General features: G+C 33.9%; 7 protein-coding genes across 11 annotated transcripts; 3 read left to right on the forward strand and 4 right to left on the reverse strand.

Annotated features, from left to right (window-relative positions):
* The first annotated feature begins 465 nt into the window (after window positions 1–465).
* LOC17887848 (UPF0057 membrane protein At2g24040) lies at window positions 466–1,204 on the forward strand. Its single transcript, XM_006295299.2, has 2 exons — window positions 466–627; window positions 930–1,204. Exons 1-2 carry the CDS (start codon window positions 538–540, stop codon window positions 1,065–1,067), a joined length of 228 nt encoding a protein of 75 aa, XP_006295361.1. The 5' UTR covers window positions 466–537; the 3' UTR covers window positions 1,068–1,204.
* A 152-nt stretch (window positions 1,205–1,356) lies between these two features.
* On the reverse strand, window positions 1,357–2,929 carry LOC17888923 (putative F-box/LRR-repeat protein At3g18150). The gene is made up of 5 exons (XM_023783789.1): window positions 2,747–2,929; window positions 2,332–2,695; window positions 2,015–2,232; window positions 1,743–1,919; window positions 1,357–1,659 (listed from the first exon to the last, which is right to left on the reverse strand). The coding sequence occupies exons 1-5, from the start codon at window positions 2,927–2,929 to the stop codon at window positions 1,357–1,359; spliced, it is 1,245 nt and encodes a 414-aa protein (XP_023639557.1).
* A 3,089-nt stretch (window positions 2,930–6,018) lies between these two features.
* Window positions 6,019–9,424, reverse strand: LOC17888345 (eukaryotic translation initiation factor). Its single transcript, XM_006293658.2, has 9 exons — window positions 9,196–9,424; window positions 8,882–8,941; window positions 8,686–8,790; window positions 8,461–8,586; window positions 8,277–8,374; window positions 8,102–8,189; window positions 7,672–8,022; window positions 7,339–7,581; window positions 6,019–7,245 (listed from the first exon to the last, which is right to left on the reverse strand). The coding sequence occupies exons 1-9, from the start codon at window positions 9,346–9,348 to the stop codon at window positions 6,229–6,231; spliced, it is 2,241 nt and encodes a 746-aa protein (XP_006293720.2). The 5' UTR covers window positions 9,349–9,424; the 3' UTR covers window positions 6,019–6,228.
* A 908-nt stretch (window positions 9,425–10,332) lies between these two features.
* LOC17890373 (translation initiation factor IF3-2, chloroplastic) lies at window positions 10,333–12,493 on the forward strand. Its single transcript, XM_006294614.2, has 9 exons — window positions 10,333–10,667; window positions 10,753–10,792; window positions 10,894–10,953; window positions 11,292–11,344; window positions 11,439–11,488; window positions 11,580–11,613; window positions 11,705–11,777; window positions 11,860–11,952; window positions 12,037–12,493. Exons 1-9 carry the CDS (start codon window positions 10,381–10,383, stop codon window positions 12,259–12,261), a joined length of 915 nt encoding a protein of 304 aa, XP_006294676.1. The 5' UTR covers window positions 10,333–10,380; the 3' UTR covers window positions 12,262–12,493.
* Window positions 12,494–12,545: 52 nt separating this feature from the next.
* Window positions 12,546–16,628, reverse strand: LOC17890355 (QWRF motif-containing protein 4). 5 transcript variants are annotated; one of them, XM_023784695.1, is made up of 6 exons: window positions 16,468–16,628; window positions 13,637–15,027; window positions 13,444–13,563; window positions 13,241–13,357; window positions 12,963–13,160; window positions 12,546–12,880 (listed from the first exon to the last, which is right to left on the reverse strand). In XM_023784695.1, exons 2-6 carry the CDS (start codon window positions 14,966–14,968, stop codon window positions 12,770–12,772), a joined length of 1,878 nt encoding a protein of 625 aa, XP_023640463.1. In that variant the 5' UTR covers window positions 14,969–15,027; window positions 16,468–16,628; the 3' UTR covers window positions 12,546–12,769. The 5 variants fall into 5 exon arrangements, with proteins under 5 accessions (XP_023640463.1, XP_023640464.1, XP_023640466.1 ...); XM_023784696.1 differs by lacking the exon at window positions 16,468–16,628 and adding an exon at window positions 15,612–15,653; XM_023784698.1 differs by lacking the exon at window positions 16,468–16,628 and adding an exon at window positions 15,423–15,489.
* A 3,153-nt stretch (window positions 16,629–19,781) lies between these two features.
* LOC17889442 (defensin-like protein 75) lies at window positions 19,782–20,133 on the reverse strand. The gene is made up of 2 exons (XM_006295520.1): window positions 20,067–20,133; window positions 19,782–19,960 (listed from the first exon to the last, which is right to left on the reverse strand). The coding sequence occupies exons 1-2, from the start codon at window positions 20,131–20,133 to the stop codon at window positions 19,782–19,784; spliced, it is 246 nt and encodes an 81-aa protein (XP_006295582.1).
* A 1,754-nt stretch (window positions 20,134–21,887) lies between these two features.
* On the forward strand, window positions 21,888–23,710 carry LOC17890166 (50S ribosomal protein L35, chloroplastic). Its single transcript, XM_023785218.1, has 3 exons — window positions 21,888–22,201; window positions 22,801–22,917; window positions 23,515–23,710. The coding sequence occupies exons 1-3, from the start codon at window positions 21,959–21,961 to the stop codon at window positions 23,590–23,592; spliced, it is 438 nt and encodes a 145-aa protein (XP_023640986.1). The 5' UTR covers window positions 21,888–21,958; the 3' UTR covers window positions 23,593–23,710.
* Window positions 23,711–24,563: the final 853 nt, after the last annotated feature.

Genomic DNA, 24,563 nt, shown 5'->3' on the forward strand with positions numbered 1-24,563 from the left:
GAATTTATTTAGAAAACTATGTATTAACTAAGAAATTATAAAAAAAAATTATCTATCCACACAAATAATTTACCTAAAATACAGTAAATTAATTGACTCACATCTTATACATTACTCTTTTATCATTATTATTTTTTCAACTGAACTCTTATACATTACTCTAAAACCATTTATTTCCACAAATGTTGTATTAAAAAACTAAATAAATAAATTCTAATAATATTTCTTATAAAATTAAAAACTAATCTAGTGCCGCAAATATCATATATCCGTGGAAATCTAGACAGAATCTAGTGTCAGACGTCGTACACAAGCTACCATGAGTCAACCAACAAGATGACGCCAGAACTCAAAAACATCAAACTGTTCCGTTGGATATAAAAATCCCTGAAAATGAACGGTGTAGATCTCGCTTACACTCTGTATCTTAGATTTGACGTTCGCTGTTACCCCCAACGACTTTAAAACCTATATTTGTTTCGTGAATCTTCTCTCTTCTTCTTCTTCAAATCTGATCTCATCTCTTGTGAATAATCAATGGCGAGTAGTTGCGAGCTCTGCTGCGAGATCTTAATCGCAATCCTTCTTCCTCCTGTTGGAGTTTGTCTCAGGCATGGCTGCTGTACTGTAAGTTCGATCTCTCTTAGCTTCATCTAATTCGAATTGAGATCTCTAAAAATCGAATCACGATACTAGAAGCTGGTTTGATTGCGGTTATTGAAATTGAATTTGGTTACGATTCCGGTTTACGGGAACCAATCTATAATATGATGTTTTGATTGGAGACGAATTACCGAAAATATAATTGTGGTGGTTTCCTGTAAAGAAACACTAATGAAGGGACTAGGATATAAAATTTAGATTTTTCTTTTTCTCCCCTAAATTGTGATTTGTTTGTTTTGCTTTGTTTTTGTGTGTTTAATTTGTAGGTTGAGTTCTTCATTTGTTTGGTACTCACTTGCTTAGGCTACCTACCTGGGATCATATACGCGATTTACGCAATTTTGTTCTTGCACCGAGATGAGTACTTTGATGAATACAGACGCCCAATCTACTATGTCGCTTGATCTTGTGATTCTGATTCATTCATTGCTCTCGAGAACATTTGTATATTGCTTATAAACATGAAGCATCTAGATGTGTTTGTGACAACTCATAGTAAAATTCAACATATATTTCATATATCCGCGTATTTTCGCAGGCTTAATAGTCTTCATATAAAGCTAGGTTAGCGAAAAATATGCCACGGATCAATCCATTTTCAGAACTTCGATACTTTGAAAGAAAAAACAAAAGAATTGCGTTCATCTAGTGTATGTTTTAAAAGAGGATCAATGTAAAAGTATTCATTGAGATTCAAGACATTTGAAACAAACCTATGATCCCGCACTTATCTGATCTTGTCGGCTCGGTTGATAACACAATGTTGGAGACATCTTTGTTGTGAGAAAGTGTGTGAACCAGATTTTGAAACCCTCTTGCTTTAAGGTAACGGTCTTCCAAGTGTATGATCATTTTCTCTAATCTCTTTGCCTCTTTCACCAAAGGTTCAACGAACGAAGCCACCTGCTGTGACTCTTTATCCCAACAGGACATGTTCTGAAAGATGCTATCTTTTGATTGCAAGCATTGATCCAACTGGCTATTAATCTTTTCCCCCTGATTCATGGATTTTCCAAACTTAAGAATGGTTAGAATGGTCAAGAAAAAAATAAAGAAAAAGGTTTATGATAAATATATACCAGCGCGGTGTCGTAAGTTCTTGTGTGTATTGTTAGCTTCTTTAGATCAGGTGAGTTTTGTAACAGTCGTTCTATAGCAGGAGGGATTACAAACTGAAACATCGTTGTCTCAATCGTCAAAGCTTTGACCTTGAACATCGGAAAACGATTACCACGAAGCTCCCCTAACGATAACACCTAATACAAAGGCACACATTGAAAAAGATAGTAAAATAGTGAAACTATGTACACCATGTTGGCTAAAGCAACCAAACTAAAAATCCAAAACATACGTGAAGTAAGTCTGCCCCAATGGTAAGTTTCTCTACGTTTTGAAGCTTTTCTAGCATCATGAGATGAAGCAAATCATCTTCCAAGGTTCTTTTATATAAGTCAAAGCGATAGTTCACTCTAGCTTCGATCAAAGACGAGACATCGACTAAAGTACAAGGAAACTGAGAGTTTCTCAATACGAGACGATGTATATGTGGTGCCACAATCAGCATTGGATCTGTACCCCAACAGTAGCGGACAACTTGTAATGTCCTCAGACGCAGCGACTTGCTCAGATCAAGAACCTTCAGTTCAATACATAAACTCAACGTTAAGCTTTCCAGGACAGGGCAACCAGATAATAACTTAGCCAAGGATTCATCAGAGAGTCTACAACAACTCAACTTCAGCTTCTTCAACGATGTCCAAGACACAGACCGTTTAGGTATCATATCAGCAAAGTAAAACTCAAAGCTGAGTTGCTTGACAGAGGTATTGGTATAGAAGAACTCAGGAATATCATATTTTTCAAGATTAGCATCCATCATTGCCAAAGACATAGTCTCCACGTTACGGGACATGGCCAACTCGATCCAACTGTTAAGTTGTGGTATATGATGGATCATGCCGGTTCGGATGTTCAAATCTATCATCTTGATAGCTGTGTAAATATTTTGGATTTTGTTTAACGAAGAAGCCATCTTCTCTAATGTGTTACCATCGAAGGAGAGGGAAGGTGTATTGTACCAAACATACCTCCATCGTTTGGACAAGAGGGACGTTGTGATGGCTTCTTTGGTCGGAACAAAGGCGAGGATGTGTTGGATGATCTCATCGGGTAGAGAGCTGATTAAGTCTACTCCTCGTTCGATTTCGCGATCGTATCGGGAACTTGGGACTCTTACGTCGGCGGTGAAGTTGTCGTCCACCACCATCTTTTAGTTTATCAAAAGCGAATTTGTTATTTTCTTTTAGGGTTTGGTTCTTATTTATCCCTACTATAGTAAAACAGAAGTACAAAAGTTTATTGCGTCGGGTTTTTTTAAAAAATTAACCCGAAATTTTTCAATTGGATCTTACTAAAAATTTAAAGATATTAAATACCAGTTTCCATATATATTATTTCGAAATCTACCAAATTAAACCATCAATATCGGTTTTGGAAAGTACATTAATCTTAATTTGTTTAAGGAAAAATACATTAATGTATGATTTTGTATATTGGTTTAACAAATTAACCTAAAAATCAGAAATATAAATTAAATATAAAATATTTATCAAATTATCCATAATATTTCAAAACAAAATGTTCCTTAAATATCTTATATTAATATTTAGATGTATAGTTTTCTCCTATATTAACTATGATCTTCACACCAATTACGGGATAATTCATTTTCAACCATCTTTAATATATTTATTTGGCAATAGTTTCGAATTTCTGGCTTGATTATAAAGCTAATCTTTTTTTCAACGCTAACCTAACTCTAAGAAAATATTATCTATATAAATAAGTTTCTGCTACCAGAAAATTGTAACATAAACACATATTTTACATTTTAACACGATAAGAAATAAGAAATCATTGGCTCTTTATTTGTTTATTCTAGATATTTGCAATTCTACAAAACTGCATGAAAGATCCAAGTTAAAATCATGTATTTATGATTATGCGGTGTACCGCGGGTCAATCCCCAAACTTTAAAAATGATTCATAGTATAATATTTATACATGTATATATGTCACATATTGTTCTAAAATTAACAATCCAACTAAAATCATACAATTTAAATAATTTTAAACATATTCGAAACCAACACAAAAATACAATCTAAAAATGATAGAATTTAATTAATAATCAAAATAAAGTAAAGCAAACACAAATAAATTATCCCGCAACGTACAAAGGATTAAAAACCCGGTAATTTTCCCCCGCGCTGTAGCGCGGGTCCGAATCTAGTTAGATTTTAAATTAAAATCCAAATAAACCAGAAAATTATAAAAAACTAAAACTAATATCAATCTGGAAAACCAAAAACCAAAACCATAAACAGATCTTAATCAATCAATCAAATTATCTACTTCTATATATGGCTTCAATTGGTAACCATGAATTAGAAAAAAAATGAGGAAGAATGTGATATCCCTATGTATTCCTCAAATTTTAACCATGGCTCCGAATGGTAACTGCGTTTTTCACTGCGGAAAAAGTGCGGTGCGGTTCAAATAGTAACAAAAATACATAGATATATATGTATATGCAGATATTTTGACACTATTACAGCTCTGTTGCGGTGCGGTTTTGTAGTACGGTATGATTATCATTCGGAGCCATGATTTAAGAAAATATTATTTATTCCGTTCCACATTGTTCTTTTTATTTATTTATTTTTGTTCTTCTCATGGTTAATAGGAGAAATCGGTACCATATAGAAAGGCTGATCTCAACGGAATAGAAAGCTTGAATAGCGGGTTTGCGCCTTGACATGAAAATCAAGCGTTTTAAAATTTGTGATTAGAGAGATTAACACAATTTTACTTTGCCAAATAAACACAATATGTTTTAGTGCGGTTAGAGAGATTAAACACAATTCTACTTTGAAAAATTATGGCGTACGTACACAAAACATAGATTAAAGAATGCAAAGCTTTGTGAATGAATTTACACAATACATACCACAAGATTCGAAGACACTCGCTCACTTTTGAAAATATATAACTTGCTTTTGCAACCAAGATTTAGTATTAATACTTAGAACGGGAACAAAATCAAGAGCACATAACTACTAAGAAGACAAATTCCAAAACTACATAAGTTCAATAGAGGAGATAGAAGATTGGATGATGATGGGATGAAGATAGGAATAATCCCTCTTCTCTTAACGAAAACGTGAAGATTGTTGTTCTTGTATCCGGCGCCGTGTTCCACAAGTTTCCTATCATCATTGTGGTCTGATAGAATCAGATGAGATTGAATGATTAGCAAGAAGATGATCAAGGAGCAACAAACGAGTGAAGATGATCTCATTTGCGTTTTGAACTTATATACCTAATTCAAGAAAATGTATTTGAATCTGTTTTCTGTAATGAAGTTTTGTGAAAAATGTCTAATTGTGTCAACGAGTGATGCGAATTTATAATTCCTTCGAGTACTCGTAGGTACTTCATGAGTTGACCTTCTTTGTTAAAAACACACAGATAATACAACTCAACTCAATTATACAGCTAACATTTTATAGTTTTTCGAGTTGTGATGAGTGGCATGAATCATAATTTATTTAAGGATTACACATTTTGTGATATAGTTAATATGATCTGCAACACATAAGAGTTTTTTTCGGTTATTCGAGTAATTGTGAGTTGCATGAATCACTTTTTTTTTTTTTGATAAATCCTATCAGCTGATCCGGTCAGCCCCGATAGAAACACACCGAAATGCTTCTAAGTGGACTTCTCCTTAAAAGGCTACCATACTGTCTATCCGCATTTCTGACTACCAAATAAATCAGTTGGGTGTACAGACTTCCCACACAACAATGACTTTTAATTACAGGGTGGATCGAGGGTTAGTTCCTTTCAACTTTTTCCAATTCTCCCTTACCACTGGACCGTGCAGGCTGCATCAATCATATTTTTTTAAGGATTACATTTCGTTACTATTTGTACAACGTATATATATATATATATATATATATATCCACTTTTACCAACAACCATTGAAATGTTCAAGTTTTAGCATTTTTCAAACTCTTTGGACCTCCACTCTTATAGAAAAACAAATGATTCAATGGTTTTCACAAAGGTTGACTCGACAAAATATTATTTTTGTAATTGGGTAATGGTACAATCATTATACAAGTTATTATTTATATATCTAAGGTTGTTTCAAGTTTCAACGATGATATTGATAGGAATTGGATTAAAGGCATCTTCTAAGTTGTTGTATTTGATTGAAGGTTTTAATTGAATCTTCGTCACTAATTCGTGCTTGCCACATAACGTTACTCTAACGAAGAAATCATATGAAAAATGTAACCTTTTTTTTTATCTTTTCTCACCCTGAAATGTTTCAAAACTCAAGATGAACGAAAAAAGTATATAAGAGAAGTAAAACAAAACTGAACCAAATCTTCCGAGTATATATAAATATTAACTCAAAAACCTTTATAACAAAAAATTGATTCAGACTACTCTCTCAAGTTAAGACTTCGCCATGGAGAACCAATATATCTTTTAAAGCAGACTCCGGCAAGCCTCGAGCTCCTCCGCCTGCGATGTTGATGGAGTCTCGCCAACACTCTTTATTACTGCATCAAGCACGGTTTTTCTGAACCAATCATCTTCCATCTTCTTTAGAACCTCTCTCACAAGCTTGACATCCGAGACTTTAGCTGATACCAACTCCCCTAAGATCTCTCCAAAGCTGTTTGGTGCTTTTGGCAGATCGATTCCAATGTCGTCCAACATTGAACCGTAGAGCAAACAACCCGCTCCTAAGTCTTCACATGTCAGCACGTTCTTGGAGATCAGATGTTTCAAGAGTTTGGCTATTGGTTCGACCAACGGAGGGTTTTTCTCTAGACCGAGTGAGATTGCTTCCTTGACGAGCTCCGGGTGGTAAGATGGAGATTTCAGTTCCTCAACACATTGCATTGCCTCGTCCAGTAAACGGACATTGAAATATTCTTCAAGAAGCGACTTGGTTTTTCTTTCAAGCTCTCCTGCGTTCAGGCTATTAGCCAGAGGAGCCGCCTGTGGCTGTGGCTGTGGCTGAGGTTGAGACCGTGGTAGCTGCTTCTCTACAGTTGGAATGGGTTTAGAGGCTTGAGGAGCTAAGGTAGAACCGTTACCTTGCAAAAGAGCACTTCTACCACCGCCATTAAGAAGGTCTCCAGAGCCCTGAGGAAGAAGCCTTGAGTTGACTGAAACTGACTTGTTGAAAGCAGGAGGAGGCTGAACACGTGCACCAGGCTGCTGCACTGTTTGTCTGTTCCCTCTCGGCATGGACCGTGTCCGTTGTATTTCCCAGCCGCCATCATCCATAGGCATCTTCATAATTCCCGGCATGCCAGGCATCATTCCTCCAAAACCAGGACGGCCAAGGATATTTCCAGAGCCAATACTGTCTGCTGCACCAGAAACCGCAGCACGGTTATTGTTGTTGTTTCTCATATTTGCCATCGCACCAGGACGCAACCCAAGATTCCTCTCTGCCTCGGAATGGATTTCAGTGATCTTCTTTGCTTTCACCTGCCATTTTACATAGTAAACAACGTGTAAGCATGGCTCGAGAGAACTAAAGACTAGTATTTAAAGGTTTGAGATGGAATGATAAAATCTTACCTCCTCACGCCTCGGTACCCATTTGTTACCTCGAAGATCAATAACATTTTGGACCATAAATCTAAGACGCAGCTCTAGCTGAGGGTGCTTTGCTAGATCCTTCAACCGACCAAAGTACATCTCATTTGTACCTCGAGATCGTGGGTTCTCATCAAGTTGTTTCCCAATAGTTATAAAAAATTGGCATAGAGCTTCAACATCTCCCTCTCCTGGGCAAGCTTTACTGTCTTCTCCTAAAAGCTCCTGTGTTACAATATTTTAAGTTCAATGAGCCTTTAAGGAAACAATATATGAATACTATAATAAACAAGAAGGGGTCATACTCATACATACTTGGACAATATGATGAACTATCTTCTCAGGCACCATCTTTTGCTTCAGAAGTTCTCCAATAAGACGAATATTTCCAAGTGTCCGGAGCTTCACCATCTTCTCCTTATCCATTCTTTCCATTTCTTGGTCTGGATTAGTCATCTGTCTAATTTCTTCCTTCAATTTGCCCGAACCCTCAAATGCCTCTTGGCAGTTATTTAAAAGGACTCTTTTAAAGTTTAACTCTTTGCCACCAGGTTCCTCAGCCGGAAACGAAGGGAGCTTTCCGTTAATATCATAACACAAAAGAGCGTACATCTCGCAGAACGTAGGCTGCAGTATAGCATTCTCAAAGATTAGCTGTATCACACCCTGCAATCAAAGGTAAGAGCAAGTCAATACCATGAAGAGAGAACTACAAAACAGCAGAAATCAGGAATCAAAAACAAACCTTTAAGATATCAGCAGAGGTGATGCCAGAGTCAATCAATTGACCTTTAAGAACCTCATACTTCTCCGGAGTAAGCTTGTTCAGAATACTGCATCAGATCAAAGTTGTAACGAATCAGTCCAAACATACATCACAACTAACTTCAAGGACAAAAGCTGAGAAATATAATATTTACCCTTTCACGTTCTTGAGAACTCGGTCTTTATCTGAAAGAGCTCCTCTTTTAGCTGACCACGCGACCTCTGCTTTAAGCAGCACAGGAGCAGGACCAGACTGTTACACAAGATGATCATGTTAGCAAGAAGAGAAACTTAGTAAGTTAACAATATGCCAACACATAACAAGTGACGAAAACTTACCCCTTGCGATGTATTTTTAGCGTCGTCCCTAATCCATTCTTTACCACCAGAGGCTGGAACCGGCGCACGACTATGCCAGTCACGGTTATCACGCTCGGTATAACGATTCTGAGGTTGATTTGCTGGCTGATAAGACCAAAACAAAGAATGTGATATTAGAAAAACAGATTCTTTAAAAAGTATGAAACAATGCAAAACAGAACAATCACACACATATACACTCACTTTACTCTCGGCTACACGATTCCCCCAACTATGCTCTTCTCCAAAAAGCTCAGCTGAGATTTCCTTACAGCGTCTCAAGATTTCATCAGAGACTTGAGCCGACTCCTATAAAGAAACATAACGATGAATGATTAGATCATCAAGAACAGAAACAAAGCCAATGCTAACATCAGAAACAGAGTTTAAAGTTTAATACCTGTTTGACCTGAAGCAACTGGTCTCGTGTAAACCGCAAACGTTCACCAGAATTTTCTCTCTACAAAAAACAAAAAATTTCAATTACACAACATAAAGTATCAATCTTTGTCCATATAATCAAAAATTTTAACAATCGTCAAAAAAAAAAACCTAAAGATCCAATCTTTTTTCATAATTCGATTCATAATCACGAAAACGAATCAAACCCTTCAATTATACACCTTCTCTTAACAAACCCATGAAATCAAATTTGAACGTAGGGGAAGAGAAAAAAAAAACAGAGGATTGTGATTTGTTCGTGTTTTTATTTACCTTGACGGGAATAAGGGTTTCTCCGGTACCGCCATTGGTAAGATCAAAGGATGAAGAGGAGCTAAAACGAGGGACGAAAAGCCTCTTTCCGCCGCCGCCACCACCACCGCCGGGTCTCAAGCTTAAACCCGATGGTTCACCTTGTGGTTGCATTACTCTGATTTTCTTGTTTTCGCGATGAGGAGGATTGAATAAAAATAAAATAAAAAAGTAAAATTTCTTGGTGCAGATAGATAGAGAGAGAGAGCTATATAGTGTATATATATATATGTGAGTTATATATTTGTGTATATTGACGGTGGAGAAGATAATATCACTTTCCAATTCCTTTTTCTTTGATGAAGTTGTGTTCTGTGTGTTTTCTGCCCTAATTTCCTTTTTTTGTTTTTTTTGTTATTTTCCTTTATTTCTCACGTGTTAATTATCTGCTAATTACGAAAATATCCTTTATTTATCATTCATAAATAATAAAACTATTTTGTTTTTGGGGGAAAAAATTAAGAATTTGATAGAAAATCTTTTAAGATATTGTATTTATTATTGACTTTAATTTGTTGTATTTTTATTTATTGTTATCAAAAATCAAATCTACTTTTAATTTATATATTTGTTGCATGATTAGAAGTGATTTTGGCATGGGTCTGGCATGAGTAAAAACTGTAAAATTCAATTAATATTCAAAGATTTTCTCTATAGTTATTAATTAATTTGAACATTTAACTTTTATGTTCGTGAATTTTTATGTAACTCCAAAAATAAAACTGATTTATGAGATTATAATTTTTGAAAACTTTTACAAATATTATATTCATTTGCGAAAAAATAAATAAGGTTGTATTTTTCTCCCTTTAAAGGAATATGATTTTTCTAAAAATTAAACAGTAATAAGAGGGGCAAATATGGATTTTCACATGAATGAGATTATAGTTTAATGTCACACAATCTCTAATCCTGTCGTAATACTAAGGAACAGTTATTTGTTAAAAGTTTATGTCCGGTTGCTTCAATAATATTGGGCCCTAACCAAATAGTAAGCCCATTAACAAAACACCGTCGTTTCGTTTCCAACACTAACTTACGAAACGACGTAGTTTCAATTTCGTTGCGTTTTTTTTTTTTTCTTCTGGATAAGAGCTTCGTGCAGATGCCATGGTTTGAAACCTCTTTGAGTGAAGAAGAAGCGCCATGGCTGGGATTACCAGCACCGTCGGATTCAACGCCGTTTTCTCCGGAATCACCAAAACGTTGTCTTCTTATTCACCATTCTCAGTCGATTCTAAGCTCTGTGGTCTTCGTCTCTCCAAAACCGAACTGTCTTTCGCTAATCTCACGCCTTCTCCTCGCCGTGGATTCACCGTAACTTGCCGCTTCGGAGGTGGTGGTGGAGGTTATCGTTTCTCTGGAGGAGACTCGAGGCGAGGTAGGCCTAAAGAAGCCGAAGTTGATGAAGCCCTTGATATCGCCTCAATTAGGTAATGAGGTTTATGTAGTCGAATTGGGATTTTGAAATTTCTTGTGTGATTCGAGTTTTTGAATGGTGTTGTGTTGTTTGAGTAGGTCAGCTACTGTTAGGCTTATCGATGGACAACAAAACATGGTAAATGTGATTCAATTTCTTGAGATTAGTATAAGATTACAGCTTTGTGATTTTGCAAAAATAGACTCATAAGTTTCCCAGTTTGTTTTTGGTTTCTTTAGCTTGGTTTAGTATCTAAAGATGAAGCTGTTCGAATGGCTGACGATGCTGAGCTTGATCTGGTATGTGTTTCCATTGCAAATGTTCTCTCTTGTTGATACATTAAGCTTTTTGGGTATTTGCAATGTTTTTGGTTTGATATTCGACAATTGAATGTGCGAATATTTGGTGAAATTAAGCAATAGATGGAAGACTTCGCTAGAATCGAACATGCTCTGGTACTGTATAGAATAACGGAATTTGGATAAGAATTGTGAAAGATTTATGTTATTCTCTTATTGAAGAAGAAGAGTGTTTGTATCGTTATACTAGTCAGTAGTCACAGATTAGTTAAGCTAAACCAAGACTCTACTGTGACTAAACGAACCAACTATAACTGATAGATTGTGTTGGTTTTCAGGTGATATTATCGCCTGATGCAGATCCTCCTGTTGTTAAAATGATGGATTACAGGTGAGTAGCTAAATTTTTATTGAAATGGCTTCTTATATGTATACCGAAATGCACAGAACTATTAGTAATGGTGCTTTCTTCTTTGGGTTAACAGTAAATACAGATATGAACAGCAAAAGAAGAAAAAAGATCAGCAAAAGAAAAGTATTGACTGTTCTCCTCCTTCTTAGTTTCAAAGTTGGAGATGATATGCTTATCAGCTTATGTATTTTTTTCTTGTGTTTCTTCATCTCAGCCACTCGCATGGACTTAAAGGAGCTTAAAATGGGGTAAGGCGTTTGTTTTTTGTTTGTTTGTGATGTTGCAAATGGTTTTCAGAACTGAATCTTATCAAAATGTTACCACTTTATTTTCCAACAGTTATAACATTGATCAGCATGATTATTCCGTTCGTCTAAGGGCTGCCCAAAAGTTCTTGCAAGATGGTGACAAGGTTATTCATATTCTTCATAAGCTGCAAGAGTTCTGGCCAATCTGAATGTATTTTGCTAATGCATTTCTTTTAATGTGCACAGGTTAAGGTGATTGTGAGCATGAAAGGACGAGAAAACGAGTTCAGAAATATCGCTATTGAACTCCTCAGACGTTTTCAAACCGAAATAGGGGAGGTAACATGTTTTTTCTCCTCTTGTTCCTTATAAATGCAAACTGTCTGAAATGAATAGTCACCGAAACTTGGCCCGCATCTGTAGCTTGCGACTGAAGAGAGCAAAAACTTTAGGGACAGAAACTTGTTCATTATCTTGGTACCAAACAAGGAAATGATTAAGAAACCACAAGAACCAGCCTCTAGAAAGAAGAAAAAACAAGTGGAAGTCGAAGTTTCGGCTGCAGAAATAACGGCTGAACCGGCTGCAGAAATAACCGCTGAACCGGCTGCAGAAATAACAGCTCTACAGGTCGAATCTGAAGTTTAAATCTTGTGGTAAGGTTTTTGAGAGCTAAAGTAAAGTTTTGTATATTTACTTTTCTACCATGTCTCAAGAGAGGCAAGAGCTGTATAACAGATAGAGTTAGTCCTATTTGAATGATGTTCTTTCTTTGTAGATCATTTCTCTAATCATTTTTGTATAATAACTTCTCAGCATAGTTGATTCATACAGAATTGTACCTTTTTAACAAACGAAGCTTATAACTTGATTGCTTCTATGACTGAAACTATATAAAAACTCTGATCGACGTTCCAATAATATTTAGATTTACTATTTTGTGAATTTATTAATAGCTATTCTAGCACTGACCATTAAAAACTAACTGAGATTACATGTGAATATTTAAATTGCATTTTCTTCATTGATTTTTCTTTAATCTTCTTCACATCTTTTTCCTACAAGTAAAAGACAAAATGGAAAAAGATGATGATGGCAGAAGAAAATGCGAGCCAGAAAGAGCAATTTACAAGTCATTCTTTGAAGTGTGTTGTTGTTATGGCCATGGAAACTTGCTCAATGGCAACAGTGGAGACCCTGCATCATCTCTTACTTCTTCTTCTTGCTTCTTTTGTATCAGATGGGTCTTGAGGCTACTCTCTTCTATCTGTTTCACACAATGAATAAACTCGGGTTAACGTGTTGAAGTTGAACCATAGATTCTTGGATTTGTGTTTGATTTTGTTTACCTCCATGACTGCAGTTGATGCCAAGAGATCTTCACATTTGTCAAGCAAAAAGTTCTCTTTTGTAACTACACCAGCGAGATCTGAAATAACCTTATTCGTCTCCTCCATCTGCGAGTGTAATGACCAGATGGATGATCCCATACTCTGCATAACATCAAGAGCTGAGGACATAGCCAACTTCAAAGATCCAAGATCCGCCTGTGATTCACAAGAGCTTTACTAAATCATAACTCGATTCTTGGTCTTTTCTATCATTCAGTGGAAAGGTGAAACTATACCTTTGTTCCTCCGGTTAGTGGAAGCCTGAGAGTATTTGCTTCCAAGTCCTCAATGGCACCAGATAAAGAACTGACGTGTTCTCTCTCAAGTGTTTCCCAATCTTCAAGGCAATTCATCTGCACAAATACTTATGAGGATACCTTTAGACCATGAGGATGATAATCTGATGAACACACGAGAAAGTGAAGATATATATGTATACCTGATCATTTAAAATGGATTCAAGCTTGATTTCTAGTTTCATCTGTTGGAGACAAATTCTTTGGTTCGTCACATGATCTCGTAGGTCTGATGTTGCTTGCCAGACATTGTATAGAGTTTCCTGTAACCTCAAGATTGTTACAACAGAGGAAGATACACTCAATACAATGTTACAAACAGAGTATTTGATTTACCTCAGCAATTAAGCTTTGAATGTAGCTTACTCCCTCAGCTCGAGCATTTGCAAACCGCCACTGCGTATATCTATTATAGAGCAAGCGCAGTTGATGAACATCTTCTATATAAGTTGTCTTTTTCCCTTTCTTGACATCCGCGATGAAGCTAAGAACCGAGGTTGTGTTGCTACTGGATTGCGCGGTTTGTCTTATCCGAGATGGACTTACACCTCTAGGTGGCGGTGTAGATGATCTCACACAAGAGAGATTTCCCACTCTTGAAGGACTCAATCCTCTCAAGGGACTCACTCCTCTTGATGGACTCAAGCCTCGAGAATTCGAGGATGATGATGAAAATGAGGACCTGCTCGGTGAAGCAGTGCGTGATCCAGGAGCAGACAATGGGTGTAACCTAGCAAAGGTTGTTCTATCTAATGAACTTGCAGACAAAAGCTTGAGAGATTCACAACTACTACTATCTTCTGAAGTTGTTGGAGACAAAATCTCTTGTCCACCATTTTCATAACAAGATAACAAACTTGTTGTGTCACTAGAAGATTTCTGTAATGGCTTTGAGATTTTATTGGACAAAGGTAGTGACATTCTCCTAACCGCTTTATCGCCAAGATCGAAGCTTCTATTCATAGGATTTGAAGTAACCTTTCCGCTAATTCGACTAGGCCATCGATGTTGTTCTATTAACTTACTATGAGAACTATCCACAGGTTTTGAGTTTTCTGATTGTCCAGCAGACACATTCTTCCCCTTCAGTGGACTTCTTTTCCTCTCGGGAGTATGTTTCCTCGAGACAGAGGTTGTCTCACTCTGCTGCTTATGAGCTATATTCAAAGAAGACAGTCTCAATGTTCGATCAATCGAAGAAGTAACAAGCGGTTTCTCCTTCTTACTAACAGGAACTGAGACTGAATCAGACTGAAAAGAAACACTGAGGCTTCTCATAGTAGAAGGCCATAAGCTTTCAGGTAAACGACCAGTAGATAGTCTCCTAGAAGAAACCGATAAATCTACAGATACATCACTAACCGGTGTGGAAGGAGTAGTTGGCGTGGAAGGGCTACGTTTCCTTTCCGCTGAAACCGCTCTTTTCGATAACGGTTGAGAGCTTAGAGAAGACACAGTCCTCGTGACATTAGGTGAAGGACACCTCCCAGTTTTAGTAGGAGTCGGTGATCTGTATCTTGAACTAACCTCCATAGTTCTAGCACGCCGCGTGACATGAGAAACTACATTGTTCTTCTCAGCTGGAACAAGAGGAGGTCTTGTAGTATCTGTTTCCGATTGCTGCTGCTTAGCCATTACTCCTTTCTTGGAACCATATACCACATCCATTCAAACAACTTGCATTGGTTTGATTCAGCAGCTCATTGTAGTAGACTCTCTTTTATATTCTGCCAAAAAGTAAAGATACCTTCCAGATGAGCAAGATGGAGCAAAAGCAGAGAATATATATTTTAAAGACAACCCAGATGATAAAGATTAAATCTTTACAACAGAGAACACAGATCAAGAAACCCTTTAAAGAAAAGGTGAGATCTTAGGTGTTTTTTATGATCAAGAAGCCAAAACAGATCAAGACATAGAGATTGAAAAAAAAAGACAATCCTTGGTCCTTGGGACAAAGCTGACTTAGTTTCAAATCACCAATAAAGCAAGTTAGGTCCCAAAAGAAAAAGAGACAACAAGAACAAGCTGAGACCTAGTAACTTAAAGAGATAAGAAAGCTGTGCCTATGCCTTTAAAAAACAACAATTACTCTCAATGGTCTAGTAGTACTAGTACTTACTTAGAATAGAGTTAATTTGCTGCACTTTTGTTTTTCACAGTTTCAGAGATATTCTTGATTTCAATCAAAGACTTTGCAAGAAAAGGAAAAAAAAACAAAATCTTATTTTCAGTGTCATTGTCACGGGTCTGCCATGGTCGGATGGGCTGGAGAGAAACAAAAAATTAAATGGAGATTTCACAGACTCACCTTTGTTCTTCTTCTTCTTTACACATCAAGAATCAAAAAAAAAATCTCAAAGTTAACAAAAAGAAGTTTCCTTTTATTAGCATTTTTAGAAAACAAAACAGGTTTGATTATAATAATAATGCTAATGAGAGTTCATAATTAAACAATTAGCAAAAGAAAAAAATGGAGATTTTAGCAGATTCATCTGTTTCCTATATGGGAAGAGACAAAGACGACCACGTGTTTAGAAGAATCAGTGTCTCTCTAACTCTTAGATTAAAATTTGTGAAAAAAATATTTTGCAGTTAATAGTGACAAAAATTATGCAGATTAAAATTAGCAAAAGTGATTAATATATAGTTTATGTTTTGACTATTTGAGAAAAAAATAAAATGAAAACTTGAATATATTTTCTTGGGAAAATAAAGCTCGTGAAACGATAAAATTTGGGATTGAGAAAAAATTAAAAATATGTGTTTTTGTTTATAGTGAGAAGTGAGAAGAATACAATTGTTTTTGTTTTGTTCGTAAGTGAAACCACGACTTGTGTTTCTTATAGAGCAGACAAGTTTTATCGATCGAAACTATTTTTGTTTTGGAATTTTATTAAATTCTGCAGCAAAAAAAAAAAAAAAATCTTTTAAACTTGTTCTTGGCTTCTTCATTATAAAAATCTTTATAAAACGTCAGAAATTGAAACAAGAATTGACAATAAACGTACCAAAACTATTCCAGAAAACATAATTTTTAGTGTATTTTTCTCAGATTGAAAAATCAAGAAAGAAAAAATTAGGGTTTGTAATTTTGGTTAAAATCATCAAATAGGGTTAACAGAGAGAACAAAAAGAAAATAGTAAATCAAATTCGAGAGTCTGACCTTGAAACCAGAGACCGATGAAGAAGGCTTGATCCACAAGTAATCAAAACCTAAGAATTTGTCTATCTTCAACAATTTTTGTATTTTCTGTTTATGTGTGTTTGAAGCTCGTATAGACCAAGAACAAGAGAACAGAGGAATTTTTGTTTCTGATTGTTGTATTTTGGATCGTTGACAAGACTTCGGTATTTTTCAAATTTTCAACTTATGTGTTTATATTAGTATTTGTTTTGGGTTATCGTAAAGAGAAAATGTTGTTTTTATATATTCATTTGGTCCTACAAAACATAGTATGATGATAGTGATGGTCACTTTGTCAAATGTTAATATGTTACTATTGCAAGTGTTGATTTATACAAAAGCGGTTTTAAGATAAAAGATTATGCAATGTTTCCTTAACTAACCATATATAGGTGTTTAAAGGTATACAATTTCAAGATCTATGATTTTGACATATTTGTTAGATATTGAAAAGTGATTCCGTTATATTGTACGAGCGTGTTATTAAAAAAATATCATTAGTATACTTTTTGTTTTGTTAACCATCATTAATCTACTAATACTAGTTTTTAATGAGCATTTTGTGATAATTTCTTTAAAAACTTATATATCTAGTAAATTGATCCCGCTATTTGATCATTTGATTATTCCGCTATTATTATTTTATATATTTATGTATTCCTTTATTATACTATTAAGCTGATATACTAGGCAAACCATAATTAAGAAAACAATTTTATTGTATTATCACTTATTAATAATTTTATATATTTTTATTGGTCAATACATTAAAACAATAAGGATTAAACTAGATTTTTATGTTGAAAAACAAGAAAAATAAAAAGAAACTGAGTCTTTATTTACCAAAAAAAACTGGATTGAAAACTTAAAACTACACTTACAAAAAAACTTGAATTGTATTTGACTATATATATTCTAATACATGGAGGAACACAAAATTGCAGAAATCTAACATAGATTCATGTATAATGTTGGAAACTCCACAAATAATTTTATTTTAGATGCTTCAACAACTTTATAGTTGATCATAATATATATACTGAAAAATAATAGTCTAAAAAACGTTTAACTTAATTAACGACTTATTTTGTATTGAACAACATAGGATTCCATCGTCGTAACAAAAATCTTTTGTTCTCAAAAAGGTTTTAATTTTCTTTCTTCTTACTCTTCTTAAGTGGAGAGAAGATAATTCCTCCCCTTTACGGCTTAACCAATTTCTTTTTCCCTTACTTCATTTTTTGGTTAAGTTCTATATAAGTCACCAAATCAAACTCACAGTTTAAGTGTTTTAAGAAAATATGCATAAGTATATGTATACCGATAATAACCTTATTCATTTACACATGTTCATGTAACCATAGGAAAAATATAGTGAAAAAGAAACCAATATATTCTATGTATTCAAAAAAGTTACAGGGAAGGCGACTAAATGAAACGGGTTAACATTATTGCATCCGAGCGTTAGCACGAGTTATCAATTTAGTAAATTATAGGAAAAAAGAGATAAGAATTGAGATAGAAGTAAAAAATGGGAATTTTAGTTAAATAAAGCCAGAAGCACTAATGAGTAGTGTGGTACACTAGCATTGCATGTAACAAACTCGTAAGTTAAGTAAAACACGAGCTTACCTAACCACACTCACGAATATGATGCATAAGAGTGATAACGACGCTACATAATGTAACGAAGTAATGTATATATATAGCCAGAAAAAAAAAACTAAGTAATGTATTTAGCCAAAAGAAGAATGTAATGTATATAATGATTGGTTGTATATAAGATAATAATTACGAATATTATTGGAAACCATCTCAAAATTTTAAAATGCCGAAAGTGAAAGATAAGTTAGAATTAGTCAATTGCATTGGTTCTTGGCGTTAGGTGATGTTAAGTATATAAGCAAAGGAAAGACCAAATGATTAGCATTCATGTGCTTAGCATGATTATACTGTGACCACCATTTTTATTGCATATGCCATGCTTCTCCTATGTTTCCATCCCTTTAATTTTCTCTTTTAAGTTATTGGATCTATAGTTTTCATAATATCATTTAAGGTCCAAAATTGTCTTGTCCAATTCGTTTACATTGTTAGGAATTGTTATTCTTTGTAATGAATTTTTAAGAAATTAAGAGAATTGTGGCGAGACTATATGTTAAATGCACAAAACATAGAAGATAATTCATGTTGAGAGAGTTAGTACTCCCTCTGTTTCACAAAACGTGTCATTCTATAGTTTTTTAATTGTTTAACAAAGAATGTTACTCTACAATTCCGATATCTTTTTACACTAAATTTCTTAATTTACCTTTAAACCCAAAAGTCATTTTTATTGTATTTAAATCATTAATTTGTTATTTAATAGGGGTAAGTAACATGTATAATTATACATTTTTTAATATGTGTGAATTATGTCAAAATGACACTCTTTGTGAAATAAAGGAAGTATACGAGTTCTCTGTGTTTCAATTTGAGGAGAAAACAAACTGTCCTTATATTAACTAAAAAGAAAAATGAAGTTGACATAGGATTCCATACAAGCAAATCCTCAATCACAAGGAACTTGAGATTGTTGTGAACGAGACATATCAACGGATCTAATGTGATGTTGGAAGATCTTGTCTCCACAAGGGAGTTCATCAATTTTTTTTTTTTTTTAAATCAGTTCTAAATCCAAAAACCATTCATAGTTAACATATGACACCTATATTGGAACGTTAACAATCTATGTTTTTTTTTTTGAGGAAATGAATTTGACTCCATAACTTGTGAGGATCTGAAAAAGGAAATGATATACATATACCACAACTTGATGATGATATGTGCCAAGGTTCTCACGCAGCAAAAACTATCGACTTGGTTGTTCATGATATGCTTAAAGCTTCTTTTTAAGTCATTTCATATAACATAAAGTATAAATCTTTTCCTAAGCTCTAATTAAGACTCTATGGATCACGCTTTGGCATATGAGAATTTAGCGAGAACCGAGGAATTCGATTAGAGATTTGAGGAGGAATAGTATCATGTGAATCAGATTTTTGAGCTTTGTGACGAGCAGAGAGGTGCTCAAGCATGTCATAGTAATACAATAACTCCAAGGTTTATACTATGAAAAAGAGGAAATATGTATCTAAATCCATTTTTAACCCTTTGTTACACCTTTTGCATGCATCATGATGAGTGAAAAAAAAAATATATATATCGATTTATTTTCTTTACTTTTGTTATTGGAATACTTATTTAAGGATTATACAAGTTAAAAATTACGACACTAAAAACAGTTTAGTTGTTCAATTGAGCATGGCTTGTTCAAAGATTTGTTTCTTTCTTGGTTTGCAACAACAACTCGACTTGGTTCTAAAAGCTGCACAAGTCCCATCTTTATAACCTTTTGAAATGCAAAGCTGTTGGCAATTGTTAGTGCACGGTCCATAACAATCTGCATCAACGGTGATAGCGTTTGCTTGTTCTACACATAAAGAAACAACACAGTAAAAAGTCAAGTTAGAAACAAATAAAAATGTTAAAAACTTAGCTAAGAAAGCATTTCGAATAACTAAGAATGCTTGATTAACCTGCCATGACCAACATCAAAATTATTGTGATGGTACCAACAACATCTAAACATCTGATCTTGGCCATATTTTGTTTATGAAGTATTGTTTTGTATGGTAACGTGTTGTAAATATTTTCTTATGTTTTGATGTTGATGGATTTTAATTGTTGAGATATCTAACAGGTCTTTATATAGTTTGATTGGTGATAGAAATTCATAAATAAAATAAAGAAAAGATACCATAATCCAAATTAATTTTCTTGAAATAATTAATTTTATTATAAATGATTTTTTTACACATTTGACAAAAAAAACTTATTACCTAGTGGATTAGGAGGAACTAAATTCTAGGATGAGATAAAATGAATTATTGTATATATAGATATAAACCTTACTTTGGCATATAAAAAGGTGATTTAAAATGCTTATAATTGTATCTATAAGGAAACATATATTTCAAAATAATAACTTGATTATATAAGTTTAAAATGAAATAAAATACATTAAAATTTTGTTAAAAAGTGTATTAATTAAGGATGTTCTAAAGAATACCATATCATTTTTAATAAAAAAAAATACAACTTTAACAATTTTATAGAATCTTACGGTATAAAATTTGGTTTCAAAGTTACTAACTCACATGATCACACTAAGTGTCAAGTCTATCCGCTAAGATTTTGACAAGTATAAAAAAAAAATCAACCATTTAAATCTATACATTATGTCAACATAAATATAGAAAAAATCAAATTTAATATCTTATTATCTCTATATATATAGTTAAATCTCTTATCTATATATATATATATATATAGTTAATCTCTTATCTATATAAGAAAAAGGTAAACAAATATCTCCTTCATTCTTAACTAATTTTAGAATAAAAAAAATACATAAGTAAAAAGAAACAAAGATAAAATAAAATTATTTGTTTTTAATTAAATAAAAGTCAAATATAATGAAATAAATAAATTATATTCAAACAGAAATACCAAATTTAAGTTCCTTAAAGTTTCACATGTCAAGTTTCATTATATTCATGGTGTAATGCCCTAATTGAGTTGTTTATTATGTGAACTGCTATATTCCGGTGAATAATTTTCTTGTTTGGCTTCAAACACAGGCTTCATGTATATCTTTAATTAATTTCTTCAAATTACTCCACCAGCTTTCGCTCATAATCTCACGACTACCGCTGATTACATTATGCTCGACGTCAATATTGGTGCAACGTCTGGTGTGATCATTACTATGTCATATATACTTTAGATAACAAAAGAACATGAAGAAAAGAATCTCAAATACAATATTGAATATGATTACAAGAGAGAGACATATTGCTATTAGTTTTGGGAGCCAATCGAGTGAAGTTGTGTGCTCTCAACACATTCAATCTAGGTTAGTATATCATTAATCAGATATTAGTGAAAAAGTTTAATTATAAGAAAAAAATAGTTTAATTACATATAAGAAACAAAATTTGTAGGCGGATGTAGGAAAATTAGCAAATATAATGTATATAGAAATTAATTTTTATCTTGTATATAAAAAAAATTATAAATATTATTAATAAAATATTATGATATCATCATTTTTGGTTTTGATTATACTGTATGTACTGAAACTGTTATCAAATTATGTAAATTGGGAAAAAAAAAAAAAAAAAAAAAAAAAAAGAACCATTTCCGTATTACGCACACTTGGCCAAGCGGTCCAATCCGAGCAAAACCAACAATTCCGGTTATCACATCAATCTAAACCAGAATAAACCGGATTTCACATCATCCGTTCACTCTCTTCCTCTCTCTTAAGGCGAAAAGAAAGCTTATCTTCTTCATCATCTCTTCTCTTCTTCCTCAATCGAAGCGAGTGCAAAAGATAAAACAAAAGTCGCCGAGAGCACAAACACTAATGGCTTCTCTCTCTATGGCTTCCGTTAACGTTAGCTTCTCTCATCCTCTACGCTCTTCGTCTCCAAAAGTTTCACTTCGCAGTTCCGTTCAATTCGCGACGAGTCTTTCTTCAAGTCACTCCATTTCTGGGCTTCGCGCTGTTTTGCCTCAGAAGATTTCAATTGTTGCTTCTCCCAATTCCCAAAAGCTTCAGACTTTTACAGTTTTCGCTCATAAGGGATACAAACTGAAGACCCACAAGGTCCTTTTCCCTATCCCTCTCTCTCTTTCTATGCAATTTGTGTCTTTTGTTATAGTGGAGATGAAACTGAAATGAGGTACCACGATTTGGAGAGTTTAGTGGTGGAAATTGGAATCAATAGCTTCGAAAGTTTAGATTTTTCTTGGGTTCAATGGGTTATTCTTGTGTCTATTGGTGTCATAGTGATAGAGACTTAAGAGTCTTTCTGGTGAAGTTTGGGATTTTTGAAACTGTGAACTTCATGTTAGCTTTAGAAGGTTTTAGTTGTTGAAGTAATGGTGTTTACTTATCTTGATTTAGTCTTTGGTTGAATGAAATTAAGAAAATGTGTAATACTACGCTTTGGAGAGTTTAGTGGCGGAAATTAGAATCAATAGCTTCGAAAGTTTAGATTTTTCTTGTGTTCAATGGTTACTCTTGTGTCTATTGGTGTTAATGTGATAGAGACTTAAGAGTATATCTGGTGAAGTTTGGGATTCTTGAAACTGTGAACTTCATGTTAGCTTTATTTGTTGAAGTAAAGGTGTTTGCTTTTCTTGATTTCTGTTTAAGTCTTTGGTTGAATGAAATTATGAAAATGTGTAATGTTTTGTTGATAGGCCTCAGCGAAGCGATTCAGGGTGACGGGTAAGGGGAAGATTGTGAGGAGGAGATCCGGAAAGCAGCATTTGTTAGCTAAGAAGAACAACAAGAGGAAATTGCGTCTATCGAAAATGGTTGGTGTTTCTTTAACAAAGGATTGTTGATTCTGCATATTGTTGATGGGTGTTTGTTATGAGTGTGTGTAAAATTGCATTCATCTCTTTCAAGCATTAGTGATTAGCTGTCAGTGAATTTTGTTGATGTTTTAGCATTAGGTGTGATACGGTTTGAAAAGAACAAGCTCTTAGCTAGCATAGAATGATGATAGAGCAGGCACAAAAACTCATATTTTTCAAGCTAGTTATGAAGGATGAGACTTGGCTGATAATGTCTTGGTAGTAAATGCACAGTTTTGTTTGTCAAACCGCGTCTTTACTTGTACATTTGACTCTTTGAGTCTCTCGCTGAATCTCTTTAAATGAAGATTGAAGCCTTTGAATGGAAACCATGACAATGAAATTCACTGCATTGGCTTCCATTAGACATGTGATTTAGGGAGAAATAACTTAGTTGGCATCAGTTTTATGGATTCTGAATCTTCCTAGTGTATGAGTACAACTTCAAGTCATTACTTAGTTTTTAGCTTTGTTTCATTAGCAACGTCACTCCTCTGTTTCTTACCCTCTTCTTTTGTACATGTCTAACTTTGTGTTCTGTCTTCTGTAATACAGACCGAAGTGAACCGGAGCGACTACGACAACGTGATCGGAGCTCTCCCCTACTTGAAAGTCAACCGAAAGGCTACTTAAGCAGAGCCGGATAGATCCTTTTCTTACCTGCATTTCTCATTTTGTAATCTAAGTTGTGGTAATATCCATCCTTTTGTATTGTGATATAATTTGGTCAATGAGTTGATTTTGTTTCGTAGTTTGTGTCTTCTTTTTCTTTGTCTGGCATGACAAAACTATTCCTAGGGTGTAAACAAGGAGGTTGGTCATGGATCAATGATTGAGTTGAGAAATCAGAAAGACAAAGATGTATTAGAAGACTTCAAATTATTATAATCACACCAATCTCATTCATAACTCTTTTCAACTCTCAAGTCTCAAACCCCAATCTTGTTTAATCATAGAGATAATTGCGGCTGAGACAGTGACTCTCTAGCTACTAGCCTACTACTGCTGTGACAACGAGAGTTCATTAGGAAAAAAAAAAAAAAAATAGAAAAATCAGTGTGTAATGTTACAAATTATTATGACATTGCAACAACTCTATTACAAAATTTATTAAATAGAAAAATCAATTTGTAATGTTACAAATTATTATGACATTGCAACAACACTATTACAAATTTTATTAAACTATAAATCTCCGTGAATATTTTATTATATCTATCAATGTTATTAAATTTATAAAAATCCTAAAATCAACATTTAAAATATTTTTTAACAAAGAATCTTTAATTTTAAAAATCCAGTAATACTAAATTACAATAATTTTAATAATCTATTAATAAAAAATTTAAACCTTTTCTAAAGAGACAAAACAGAAAAAGGTGATTGAAAGCTAATGGTGATGTGTAACCACATTACTAAACATAAATTCTAAAATTAAGATATTTTTATATATTTAACTATAAACTTATAGAAAAAGTTACTAATGCTTGGTGCTAAATCTATCCATTAGAACATAACCCAATTTTATAATTTTTTATATAATATGGTGTCGAGTGACGACAAAAACAGACGAAAACCAAACAGAGAGACCATTTTAGTTTTTA

Source organism: Capsella rubella, unplaced genomic scaffold (genome assembly GCF_000375325.1).
Source record: "Capsella rubella cultivar Monte Gargano unplaced genomic scaffold, Caprub1_0 scaffold_4, whole genome shotgun sequence".
In the NCBI taxonomy this organism is placed as follows: domain Eukaryota; kingdom Viridiplantae; phylum Streptophyta; class Magnoliopsida; order Brassicales; family Brassicaceae; genus Capsella; species Capsella rubella.